The sequence below is a fragment of the Dermacentor andersoni genome, chromosome 3 (genome assembly GCF_023375885.2).
Source record: "Dermacentor andersoni chromosome 3, qqDerAnde1_hic_scaffold, whole genome shotgun sequence".
NCBI lineage: Eukaryota > Metazoa > Arthropoda > Arachnida > Ixodida > Ixodidae > Dermacentor > Dermacentor andersoni.
The window spans coordinates 184,237,041-184,250,901 of record NC_092816.1 but is presented as its reverse complement, the minus strand read 5'-3'; the positions used below and the strand labels follow the sequence as shown (position 1 = coordinate 184,250,901).

Below are 13,861 nucleotides of genomic sequence, written 5' to 3'. Positions count from 1 at the left end.
CGAACCCACTTATAACAGTATTCATGTGCCACGAAAATTCCATTGTTATAACTGATAATAGTTATAACTGGGTTGCATGAAAAAACACAAAATAGAGGGATGGCAGAGCTGTTGCGAGAAAGCTATAATGACAGGGTGGCCAGTGCCCCTCTACACCATCTTCCTCCATCTGGCTGCTGATTGTGTTGACTCATTTAACTGATTCACTCTGCTTCCTGCATGCTCTGATCACATGTAACAAGCCATGGCTGTCAGTGTTCAAGAATGGCACTGCAATAACAATTGCAAAGAGGGGTTACGCGCAGCAAGTGATGCGAGCTTCACCAAGGTATCATTTTGGCGACCAAAAAAGGGGCATATTAAATATTGAGAGGAGGTTGCCGCAGCAGCCTCTCAGCTTGAGAAATCCAGAAGAAACTCTGAGATGAGATTGCCACAAGCATCTTATCACGTATTTCTCATTGGCTTACTGAGAAAACCTCATGTCCATCAACCTTGCTTTCTTTATGCAAAGCTTGCCGACATCATTCTCTAAGGCATCCGGTGCTCCACATAGCGCAGCAGAAGGTCCCTCAAGAGAACGAAGTCCCAGAGGGACTGATCATCTGCAGGGCCTCCTTCGAGGACAACATTGAAGCAGCCTGCTCTAGCACGCCATCGCCGTCACCGTCCAATGCAAGCACATTCACAATGATTGCCTTATGGATTAGAAGTTCCGATGTTTCTAATGTGCCATGCACATGTGAAACTTCAAGTCCTGAAGCATCCTCATCAACTGCAAGACAAAGTTCAGGCATCACTTCGTCGGTGGGAGCTTTGCAGATTTTGTTAAAGTAACTGCTGCCTCGAACAAGGCATGCTTTCCTAAAGCAGTCCCTACTATAGAACTGCTTTTTTCGGACCACACAGCAAAGATAAACTGCACGGCCATCAATAGATTGATCTTCCAGTCTGGTTGCTCCATATTTGTCTTCGTGGCTATGTCCATTGACAATAACTTGTTCGGGACGTGGCGATGATACCTTAAAATTGACTATCATGAGAGCGTTCATGGGCTGCAAGCCTGCCATCATGTTCGGCGGCAGGAAAAAAAACTTCCACACTTGAAAGCTTAGGCATGGAATGATGGGCGCTACAATTATCTAGGATGAGTGCTACACCTTCCTCTTAGATCGCCCAATACATCGATAGAACTCGAAGAGCCACCACTCACAAAAAAGTTCTTGCGTCATCCGTGCCTTACAGTTGTGACGGTAGCTTACCAGTATCTTGGCAGCACCATGAAAGCAGTGGGGATATTTTTATTTCCAGATGACATATGCAGGGCATTTGTCACTCCTGACCATGTCGGAGCACAAGAACACTCCGAGGCACAGCTTGCTGTTTTTGCAGCCCTTACACGTGTCCCCTTTGAGTGCGTGCATCTTGGACAGCAACATCCAGAACAGTCCTGTTTCGTCACCCTTATATACGTCGGCGTCAACGTCGTTAAGAATATGGGCAGCGTTTCCTCGACCCACTTCTGCTTCGTGTCCACGTCAAGCGAAGCTCCCTCGTCAGTGACAGCTTTGCAAACAATGCCTCGCCTCTTCTTGAAGTGCGGTACCCAACCATCACTTGGTTGGAAGTCAACATTGTTGATGAGTAGGGCAAGCTTCTTTCCCTTTGTGGCCAGCATTGGCCTGGTGAAGGGCAAGTTTATGGCACAGCACCGAGAAACCATTCATCGAAGGCCCCTTTATACCTCCTTATAGGCCCTTTGCCGAACGCATTTGTGTCCGTTATCTACCTACCAGTTTGTTCTTTTTGTCGAACTTCTCTGCCGAGTGGATGACTGTCGACACTATCGTTTGTGGTAGTCCACACTTCTTCACCAAATCACTCACTTTTCTTTACCATCTTTCTTTTCACTGGCATCATCGGGCATTGCCGATGATCAGCGGGCGGATATGCCATCTTCCGTTTTGGCGGTGAGTCAAACGACGTGGACAAACCACATGGCCAGGCACAACCTGACAGCAACCAACAAAGACGAGCACGAGCGACTTAATCCGTTGGTAGAACTGCGCAGAATCAGGGGCCAGCGAGCAATCTGGGAGTAGCGTAGTTGGCGCAGCCCATTTGTGTTCAGAAGGGAGGAAGGGCAGCGGCAGAGTACAGCATGCAAGAATGGCGATACGAAGGCTGGAAAACAGATTGTATTGTACGAGCGTGCAGCAGCTGTTGGGGCGGTGGGCAGTCATGCAACGGCTCGACTTAATTTTTTTTTTTTTTCAAGGATTTTGCATTCCATTAACTTTTGGCATGGACATCCAGCAGCTAGACTTCATCGTTACAACCGATAATGCAACATGGGAGCATTGCAGTAAGCGGATTATTTCACCATAGAAAACATACAAAAGTTAACGGTGCAGCAGCTTCTCATTGTTGTAACCGATATATTGCTAGAACTGGTATTGTTATAAGTGGTTTAGGCAGTGTAGATAGAGCAGACTTCTGTTAATTTGGCTCTGCTTAATTCTATTGTTCAGTTAGTTTGATTCTCACCAAAGGTTATATCCGGCATCCATACATTTCTATTGGACGAAACTTTCATTATTTAGATCCTGAAATTAGCTAATTTGAAATTAGATAATTTGAAATTGGCTGGCCATCAAACACGCCTCTGACCCTAATAGTGACCGCAGAGGTCACTCCAATAGCAGCAACCTTCGTCATGGCAGCACTTAGGGTTCAGGTTATAGGGTGCAAGGTGCACGTTGTGGGGATGCGCGACTCTCACGCGTCCCCTGATATGTTGTTTTCCCGCACGGCTCGCGTGGCCTGGCGCCCGCGGCGGTCGGAGTGGTTGAGGCGCAGTACGAGAGATGGCGCGAGTGTTGCGCTGCTAACGCCGCCGACAGGCGCCGGAAGACAAGGCGCTTTCTCTTGGGTTCGGGAGAGCAAGCAGTGCAGACGTGCCGTGCCGCGCGTGCGCCGATCCATGCTTCTGCCGATCCATGCTCGCGTGGCCTGCCTTCGAACGCGCCACCGTTCGCGTGACCGTACGCACGAACGACCAGGCGTTGGGACCCAGCATGGGGCAAACATATTCGCTCGCTATCTGGTCGCGGTGAGTCGGACTTCCTAGATTTGTCGCGCGCCCATCGGCATGTTTTGGGGATAGCAACTCGGCTAGCAGGCATTGATCTATGAAAGGTGCAATAAATGCCCTTGTGATTGTTTGCACTACTGTGTTGTCGTTCCTTTGTCCCAAGAGCACGGAGGAGAACCCCACAACGTAACACCTGTGCCACCTTCAATAGTGCAAGCCAGCATATTGAGACACATATTGAGACACGTTAAGTCACTGGCATACACCACAGAACTCTAAGTGTCGTTTATACAGCCTCGACCCATCACTGAAACTTAAATTACCAGCAAACCTTTCACGGCCTGACGCAACACTGCTGTGTCAGCTATGGGTAGGAGTAGCATTCACCAACTCCTACACCTATCGTATTGGAATGGCGGACTCACCAATGTGCGCTAAGTGCAAGTGTGAAGAGACAATCAGTCATCTTCTGTGCCACTGTTCTCGCTTCGATAATCAACGTCAGATTTTCCAGTGTGCCTTGAATAGACTGGATGACAGGCTATTTACGGAAGCGAAGATCTTGGGAGCCTGGCATCACAGTTCATTAGCCCAGAAAGCAGTTAGAGCGCTTTTTCACTACCTGAAGGCAACAGACTTGAGTTCCCGACTATAGACATCCTACACCCAAGCTTCACACGTGTAGGGTAGCAAACTGGACTCAGTCTGGTTAACCTCCCTGCGTTTCCTTCTTCCCTTCTCTCTCTCTCTCTCTCGTGAGACACTTGGCATGCGAGTTGCATCACATGCCAATAATTTACCGATAAAAGTAAGAATGTGCTTTCTTCTATCAGAAAATTAACATTAAAGTATTATGCCTGAAAAAGAAGGCTGGAAAATCGGGCGAGTTAGTATAGCTTCATGGTTTCAATAACGCAACTGGACACTGACTGAGTAAAAGGAGGGGACACTACACGGCACTGACTACTAACTGAGGTTTATTTTTAAAAAACATCCCATATATGAAGCATAACAGACGAATGATGTTCAACTAGCCTCTTGGCAAAATGAAAGATGACTATCGAAAAACAACTTTCATCTTAAAAGTGTACAGCTTTCGAAGGTGCCACATCCTACGAAAAGGGGGGGAAAAGGCACTGAAAGAGCTTTATGCTTTATACAGTAAACTACCAATTTTTCAGAAGCCTTCGCGGCACCATCACATATACCAGAGAGCCAATGTATAAGGATGTTTGAAATTTCGGACGCTGAAACCCTTCGCCGTCCAATTTTCAAGACTTTTTCCCATGATCCAATAGAATATATCTATTCTATTGTTCGATGTATGCGTATGCACTACGATGCCAGTATAATGATAGCCCATCGTATCTCTGCAATGCTTTTGCAGGGAAATTGTGTGGCACGGGCGTAGGACTGATACCTATACCAGCGCCAGAACATCTGCTTAACCATAGAATAAATTCCGTCTCTGTCTTGTCTTGTACTGTCACAGCAGAGGCGTTGGCATCTGTGGTTGTGATGAATTGGAATGCATCATGAAACCGCGCAAACAACAAAGGACAAAGAAGGAAACACACAGGACAGGCGCGGAACTTTAACTGGGCTGAAGTTCTCAGTTAAAGTTCCACGCCTTTCCTGTGTGTTTCCTTCTTTGTCCTTTGTTGTTTGCGCGGTTACATGATGCATTCCAATATCGACCACCAACTAGCCCGCCTATCTCTGTTAAAAAAGTTGTGATGAAACCTTCCTCTGTCCTTGTCATCACTTTGAAAGAGACTCTATATAGGGCACACCACATCGGTGGCCTAGCTTGTGTAGTGAATAGTGTATAGTCCGAGAGCTGTTATTTGCGTTGGCCAAATATGACGACTGAAATGACTGTTGCGTGCTCTCTTTTTACAGTTCTCTCCTCTCTTCTATTTGTTTTGTTATTGTTTTCTCATATACCCTTTTTGTTATTCCTGTTCCAATTTTCAACATTTAGAATCACCAGCCGGCGCCACAAGGGTGTATTAATTTCTTTTGTGTGTAATCTAGCGTGTCCTTACCAAAGTTGGAATTGACATGCACACTGCTTAGAGGCATTAGTTCTCTCTCCTGTTGTGAAATATGCTCTTTTGAAGGTATATTGCGATCTAGTTAATTGATGTTACATTGTTGCTGCTGGGTATCTGTTTTCTTCTTCTTTTTATTTAATGCTGTTTTTTATGTATGTGCTTTACCAAGTATTATATAAATTATCATTTTCTTAGCAGAAGCACTGCTGTGTAAATGTGCTAAATAATTGATTTATATTTTAGTGCTATGCTAGAATAGCTTATTCACACTGATGTGTTTAGAAGGCCTTCAGCCCAGTTAAACATAGCCGAAACACAACTCATAAGTTGCCCGCCTCCCTGCTCCCCCGAAGGAACTCGCCTGTCGTCGGTGCCCACCCAGTAAAAAAATCCTCGCACCGTCCCTGCCTCACACACTGATCTGGTCGCAGCAGTAGCAATTGTAGCAATGCTAGGCCTAGCTGCTTCAATGTTCGCTACTAAATGCTCTCTCACACCTATCTGCCGGCAGCCATTGCCACCACGGCAACATAGGCCTAGCTGCTTTAACATTCACTACCAAGCACTTTTGCATGCTGATTCGTTTGCAGCCGTAGCTGCCACGGCAACGCTAAGCCTAACTGCTTCGACGTTTCGCAACCAAGCTACTCAATGCACTGTTTTTTATTGAAACACTTCGCCATTGTCAGCAATGGTGCTGACTCCGCCTTTGCCACCCTCACCGATAGCTTCAAAGCACAGAAAGTATGGCAAGAGTCAAGCATTGGATAACGTCAGTTCCTAAACGCCAGCTTTGCTGCAATACAAGGACTTGGTAAAGCAAATGCAATGTATTGCGGTGAAGCACAACAGAAATGGAAAGCAGCAACTGTCATGGGACAGAGTATGTATTCTTTAATTATGCACGCATGCATTTGCTATCTGCTGTTACATTACGAGCACTGATACGCCTAATAAGCGTACTGACAGGCCGTTAGAGTTATTCTGGACTTGTCTGTAGTGATTTCAGCCCTTGGAGGCAGTAAAAAGCATGCATTCATTCATTTTTTTTTTTCAGACTACCCATATTTTTGGATGCACTGGCAGCACCTAGGGAGTTCGAAAAGTCAGACGTCGACTGCATACTGGATGCTTTCCTTAAATAAACTTCAGTTGATAGTCAGCGCTGTGTGGTGTCCTCTCCTTTTACTCAGTCTGCGCCCAGCCACAGTGTTGCAACCATGAAGCTAAAAAGAAAGTATATATGCAATTGCACATAATTCAGATATGCTGAAACTCAGTTGCAAACACTACCAGCGAGACCAAAATGGCAGCATCAAGAGGGGGAGTCGCATTTCATGAAGCTTTTTTTTTTGCCATTAACATGAAGCAATGGAAATCTCCGAATGACCACCACAGATTGTAAAGACAGTGTCTTCAGAAATACAGTGTGTTGCCAGATTGCTTGAATACTAATCGGATTAATGTAGACAGTCACTGTGAGATGGGTTTGGCCAGAATTGTTTTGTCCATCATTGTATGCACTTGTTTCAAAAAGAACCGACACCAACTGGCTCAGCTCGCTGCTGTTCTCAGCTTCCTTGCTAGTTCATCCATCGGAAGAGGCACAACATGCAGCAACAGTGTCCACTCACTGAGGTGCCTCTTCATGCGGGGGCAGCGGTACTTCTTGAACTGAGCCACTGCACTGCTCAACAGGGGCACCACCAGACCCTGCAGGGATTTAACAGAACATTGACCCCTCGCGCACACAACACCGGAAAGCATTTGTAGGAACAGCCCAGGGCTGCCCCTGTGCTGTCCCTACAAATGTTTCTCCTTTTTAAGAAAAAAAGGGGGAATTGACTTACACGGATGCTAAAGAGAAATATTGAATCTATTTTTCAGAAACCTCACCTACATTTCCTTGGTGCAAAATTTACACTGCCATTTCTTTGTAATGGCACAACAAGAAAAAGAAAATCACGACATGGAAAGGTAGCAGTGTCAACATGAGCGCCAATATTTACATTTTCTCTGTGGCACTGTGGCCGCAGCTGAAAATGCAAGAAATGTCTAGAAGATTCCTAGACTTTGTTCATGCTATGGGAGCACGACTCCGTCAGAAAGTTAGAGAAATGCCGGCAGAAGCTATAAAAGCGCCGTGCTGTAATCAGGCAGAACATAACTGCCTTATTTGAAGAATATATTTTGTTGTGTTTTGGCAATTTGGGTTCTGACTCTGTCTTTGGACCACAACCGGTGTTCGGTGGCACACCAGAAGGCCCTTATTAATTGTCCGCGCTTTTGTGGGGTTATTTTCGGAAGTTGATAAGTCATCTTTGAATTTAGCTCGGTGTTGGCGCCTCGTTCATGGGGGTGTGACAATGACATAGTCAAGTGCTGAGTGTCTCTAAGTGACCTTGAAGGCCTAAGGACACAAGTGGCAAAGATGCGAATGTGAAAGCCACATCATGCCTTGCTCAAATGTTCTAGCAGACGACAAAAGAAGGACACAAACCGAGTGGTCCACTTCTTTCTTTTCCCTGAACTGGAGCGCTTGGATTCCAAGGTCCTCCGTCTGTGGATCCAGTGCTTCACTCCTTCCTGCGAACAAATGAAAGGAGCCAAGGAAGATGTCAGTCAAGACGAGGACAAGGACACCATGTCGTGAGTGCAAGCCTGTAAAAAACAACAACAAAACAAGCTACTCGATAGGCTTTGATGTCTCGGAGCTGTACAAATGTATGAAGCTGCGATAGTTCCAGTTCCATGTCACACAAATGCGACAGAGGACACGACAAAGCAAGTTGGATAACAGTAGCTCTGTGTTGTTCACCTTTATGATATTTCATGCACTGTTTGTATAAGCAGGCAATGAAGCTGCCCAGCGAGCTATGAGCAATGCTCTAGTGCAGCGCAGCCGACTAGTTATAAACACCTGAACATTTTGAACACCACTCTCGAGATAACTCGGCTCTCGAGTACAATAATTTTCTGTTTTCAGCAAGCTGCCTGCCTTTCCTGAAGCCACTTGTGCAAAAGAGTACATTGCGTACCCGTTGTGCCACCTATGGAGAGGCCATCTAAACACACACAAAACTTGTAAGTCACATTTCTCACAGCAAATGGAAAACATGTCTCTGTGCTCTGTCGCTTGGTCTTGGCAGCGTACCCATGGTGAGCCAGTGGGGCAGGTCCATCCGCACTTTCAAAAACGAAAGCTTTTATTAAATGTTTATGAATTCTCCATTGGGAGAATGTGATGATGAGGACCAGTTTCTTCGTGGCATGAAATGTCCACTGAACCAACATGCAAAAAAAAAAAAAGAAAAACCCAGCAGGCACCGAGGAGCAGTTGGACAAAAACGGCAGTCAAAGGGTAAAAAAGGGGCACTAGAAAAAAACAAGTTTAACTTTGTTAGCAAATCATGTTTCTGGAATATCAAAAATGCCACTCTTACTCTGAGAGGAGGCACAATAAGCTAGAAAAGGGTAAAAAATGAAAGATGGGCAATGACGTTGCCTTAAAGTTTCTGAACCAGGTTTGCTATTTTGTAGCATTGCCTTTTCTGATGTTAATGCCCTTTTGTGCTCTTCACGTTTGTGAATGGTCGCTCTGACCACTCAAGAACACAACACGCACAAAAAGGCATTAGCATCGAAGAAAGCATTGGTACAAAATAATGCCCAGCTTGGCTTCAAATAATGAATTTCAATGGCATCTACTAAGGCTCGGTCAGCTTTTTATCAGTAAAGATGAACTAATATTATGCTCTGAAAGAGCCAAAGACTAAGCTTTCCAAGTTTTGACAACCTTTACCGCACAACAACCAATCGCCCTATCCCCCCAAAATACCTTGGAATTTGTAATGTCACAGTGAAATACTGGTGCAGGGGAATCAGCAAAAATTTAAAATATGGTAATCTGGCCATCATTTTTCTCCTCTAGAATTCAACCTCTAATAGCGAATTTAGCAAAAGTAGTTATGGAAGTTCACCTTGCTTGTGTAAATTTATTCAGAGTTTCTCTTAAGTGGCCCCCTTTGATGCACAACAAAATCTAAGTACACTCGAACCTCATTATAACGAAATGGGATATAACGAAATTATGGATATAACAAAGTAAATTAAATTCCCCCTGACATCGCCATAGAGATCCATCTTTTTAACAAAGTGGAATTGTCCTGCCAATGGACATAACGAACTAGATTCACCTCCAAAGCCAAAAAATACCGTACCGTGGCATGCCGAGTACATTGCTTTCCACAGGCTTCAGCACTCAATTGCCATGGCAGCTCAATACTTTGGCATGCCCTTGTCGAATACACTGTCGAGCACTACTGGTCTTTCTCACAGCTGTGCGCACCTGCGCACAAGCAGCAACTCACTGTCGCACTTCTCCCCCGAGCTCTCTCTCTTGTATGTGCCTGGCTGTGTGAGATGTGCGGTGGTGTGACACATTAGTGCAATCACTTCTACTACACAGCGGGCTGCCCAGGTAAGCATAGCTGGGCATGGCCTCCGAGATCTCCCCGGCACAATCTCGGGGTTTACGTGCAAGCCTGTGTGAGTCGCACCATGCTGCGTGGCTACGTGTGATGGTGCAGAAGATTAGCGCATTCCCTAATCGTGCAGGCAGCCACAGCTGGGCCTGGCCTCCCAGATCTCCCTGGCGCAATCTCATGGGTAACACCCAGGCCATGCATCCACTTCTCCTTCTCCCTGTGACGTGCCGTGCCAGCTGAAAGCTGGGCATGGCCTCCGAGGTCACATTGGTATCGGTGCAATCACAGAGGCCACAAGCCGGCGGAGCCAAGCTGGCGCATCACAGTTCGCTTGCCTCCTCCATCACACAGCGCAGCGCTGCGTTGTGTGCTATGCGCTGGTCAGCCATGACGAGCCAAGTGGAAAGCGGATGCAAAAGACCATCAAAATAAAGCAAAAGGCCGCTAGCTACAGGCTGTTGTGTCAGGTGTTAAGTCAGATGTTGCGGACACTGAAGATTCTTTTGTTGTTTTTTACATATTTCATTGCATGCATGGCCATGCAGCGGTTCCACGGGTCGCAAAGCCATCTTCTTATTTCTATGTTTACAATTGTGCACCCCAATAGGCACATATTGCCTTAAATGGCAATAATGGATATAACGGAGTAATTTCGGTTCCTTCTTCAACTTCGTTTTAACAAGGTTCAAGTTGTGTCTGTATCCTGTCTACACAAGTTATGTCTCCATTGTGTCCGCTTTTGTTTGAAAAGAAAATTGAATACAGTGAAAGCCAGACACATAGAGCAGTCACCATCACAATTGCTGACAGAATCAAGGCTGAAGTTAGCTTTAATGAGGCAACCCTTTGCACTGCAATATGTTGTGCATTAAAGAAGGAAATAAGCTTCCTCTGTGCATCTCTGCCAATACATCCACGCTTTATGCGAATGGGCCACATTCGTGATTTTAATCGCTGCAATATCTTATGCCCAACTGCCTGCAAACATGGCAATGAAACATGCCATGCCATGCCATGTTGCAAACATGGCACGGCATTGCCTGCAACATGGCAATGAAATACTTATCAATGAAATTGATAAGTATTTAGTCTGTGTGGCAAAAGTTCTGTCCATAAACTTCAGGAGTCTTCAGCTGAGTTGCAAGCCATGCAAGTAAAACTTCGTAATGACATGAAAACAAAGACTCAGCGCTGCTGGCTTGATCTACAGCCATGCTTTCGTTACGTGTCAAGTGCACATTAGCACTGCCTTTTGGGCTACAAAATACCTTGCAGCATCCTTCGTGATTGTCACTTCCTATCAATCCTCTTGTGGAACGAAATGGACGACCTACTGAGGACCAAGACTGAGCAGCAGTTTCATTCAAAAGCTTCTATGGAGCCCATGACGCATGAGGGGCATGCAACGAAAATTCACAGATTCAGCTTGTATCTGCGTGACAAAAGAAGCCTCTCTACATTTGGCACTCATGCATTCCAATCTTGCAATATCTTTATGTGCGCAGAACTCCTATCATGCATGTAAAATTAAGAACCTGGTCGGTGAACCTCAATGGAAATGGACACGCACTCTTCCAAAAATAGCGGAGGAACACATTCCACTGAGACAATCTTGGAAAGGGTGCTTTGCGCACTGCAATGCAAGACAAGCAACCATTACCCAAGTCATGTAATAAAAATGCAGTAATTCAACTGCAGTGTCATTACTTTTTAAAGCAATGTCCAGATAAACTACTACACAATGATAATTTCCTAAGGAATTATTCTGCTCATTATAAATAGTGTGGGGATGCACAACTTTCACGCGTGCCTTGATATGTTGTTTTCTCGCATAGCTCCTGTCTCCTGGTGTCCCGTCTCCTGTAATCCGGCTTCGCCGCGTGGCTTTGCTGCAGTGGTCGGTATGCTTGCAGGGTAGTACGAGAGATGGCGCGAGTGTTGCTCTGCTAACGGCGGGGCCACTTGGGCGCAAAAAGGAGAAGGCTTTTCCTCTTTGGCTCGGGATCAGCAAGCGGCACGGACGTTCTGCGTGTGCGCCGATCCATACTTCTGCGAGACCCGTCTCGCGAGGCCTACCTCGGAATGGACAAACACGATAGTTTGAACGCGCCACCATTCGCGTGACCATACGTGCGAACGACCAGGCATTGGTGTCCAGCATGGGACGAACATATTCGTTCGTTATTCGGTCGCGGTGAGTCAGACTTTCGCGATTAGTTGCACACCCATCAGCATGTTTTGTGCATAGCAACTCGGCTAGCAGGCATTGATCTATGAAAGGTGCAATAAATGCCCTTGTGATTGTTTGCACTACTGTGTTGTCGTTCCTTTGACCCAAGAGCACGGGTGAATCTGGCACCCAACGTGGGGCTCTTGGGACATAGGACGATAGTTTTAACAGTTTTGCTTCGTTTGAGACTTCTGTTTCTTCTGTTTTGTCTATAGCGCTGTAGAACATTTGCGTACCTGTGGGGAACACCGATCTTTCTTCGTGGCCCGTTCAAGTATAATCTCAGGCCAGGGCATTTGCCATTGCATTCCCTTCATGCCCCGGGGTCCAGATAATCTATATTTATGGTAGTTTCTTGATGTTTACTAGTATGTGTATCAATTGCTTGACGATTCTTCCTTTATGGTAGTTTCTGCCCGCAATCTGTGAGTCAGTAAGTATTGTTGCTCTTTCGCTGCGGGCTGTTGCGCAGAGGGGCATGATTACTGATTTCACTGCGTCTACAACCTTTGTAAGTGCTGTTTCCACAGTTCTTTTGGTGCCATTGCAAATGCTGACAATGTGTTCTGCACTTCCTGAGTCTGTGTATTTTACGTGCGGGTTCTTTTTTGTATTCTTGTCCATCGTCAAGGCTTTGTAACGCGACACCATTGGCTATATTGAAGCTTTTCATGATTTGTGTGCTAAGCTTCTCTACTTCGGCCTTTTTGTGTCCCAGGTAGAGTGTCCTGGAGGTTACAGTGATGACAAGCAGTTTGACTATTTTGATGGCGTCCTGCTCTTCTAACCTGTGTCTCTTGCTTGCAACCCGTCTTTCATCGTGTTTCAAAAGCACAATCAGTTACTTCTTTGCACAGGACGCGGTGCCATTGGCAGATGCTGCTGTTATTGAAAACGCACTTGTCCATGTGACACAGCAAATTAAAGGGCACACGCTTGACTACACCGGGAAAGGAGTTGGGGAGCAGGGCACGCTGGGCACATGGCATCATGGTGCAGAGAAATTTCGGAGGGTGAAATGTGCCCAGTGTGCCCCCCCTCCCCCCCTTTCCAGACTATGTCTCAGCAAATACGTAAATCCTTGTATCGTCAATGTCAATTAAGCTTTGCAGACATGTTGCCATCTACCCGACAATGGTAGCAATGCCAGAAAAAGAAAATATCTGTTGCACCGCCAGGCGGGCACTTGGGACAAAACGTAGCATTTTGAGAAACCTGTACTATACAGACTGTAGCTTGGAAATATTGTTGATTGTACATTGTGCCATGGATGTGTTAGGGGGGAAGCTTGCAAAGTCCGCTGGAAGAAATGTCGACTGTAGTTATGCGGTCCTCTTTCCGTCGCCTTCGCTCCTTTTGTGGTTGTGCGTGCACAGAAGCTTATAGTGGCTTATATACATTCCGTAACAGGTGAGTAACAAATTCTGTTCCTCAATCGACCTTCCCCCGCTGTATTTATTTACATAAGTGTAAGTCACAAGGTACTTATTCCTGTGCTTCAAGGTGCGGTAAAAATCATGCGTTACTGTTGTTCTAAATTTAACAATGTCTTGTAAACATACACTATTCAGTGCTTGTTTTCTTACTGGAAGATCCATTCAATCCATTAGGCATACAATATAGCTACTCTTAGTAACCCTTTACTAGTGGCACATATAAATATGGGAAAAAATGTTTATTTTCTATCTAAATGTGCAAAACACATTGGGGATAAGCCCAATCAATGAAAAGAAAAAGATATTTTGCAGGAGCGTTTTTAGAAATAGAGGGGAAACACCGGGCAAAAAGCTTTACGTCAGCTTTACGCCAAGCCAACTACAGCGTCGTTTGGAATCTGTACAGACAGCTCTCGGCATAGGCGAACATTAGGTGCATATTTTATTTGCTTTACATCACGTGTTTGACACCACTGCAGACGGAGATGTTGCATCAGCCTGTCTCCTCAACTGTGCTTTCAAAAGAAAGAGAGTCACACGGCAAATTTCTTCGTCGT

The 13,861-nt window shown here is 45.6% G+C and overlaps 1 protein-coding gene across 2 annotated transcripts in view; it reads right to left on the bottom strand.

The window, feature by feature from the left end:
* Window positions 1–13,861, bottom strand: part of gry (trafficking protein particle complex subunit 11 gry) — a 151,932-nt gene that overhangs the window by 81,147 nt on the left and 56,924 nt on the right. For both annotated transcript variants that reach the window (XR_007597898.3, XM_050172604.3), the window contains exons 11-12: window positions 7,652–7,737; window positions 6,786–6,864 (exon numbers count right to left, since the gene is read on the bottom strand). Coding sequence is in view for 1 of the 2 variants with exons in the window: in XM_050172604.3 (XP_050028561.2) it covers window positions 6,786–6,864; window positions 7,652–7,737 (165 nt within the window). In the remaining variant the exon portion in view is untranslated. The remainder of the gene's footprint in view (window positions 1–6,785; window positions 6,865–7,651; window positions 7,738–13,861) is intronic.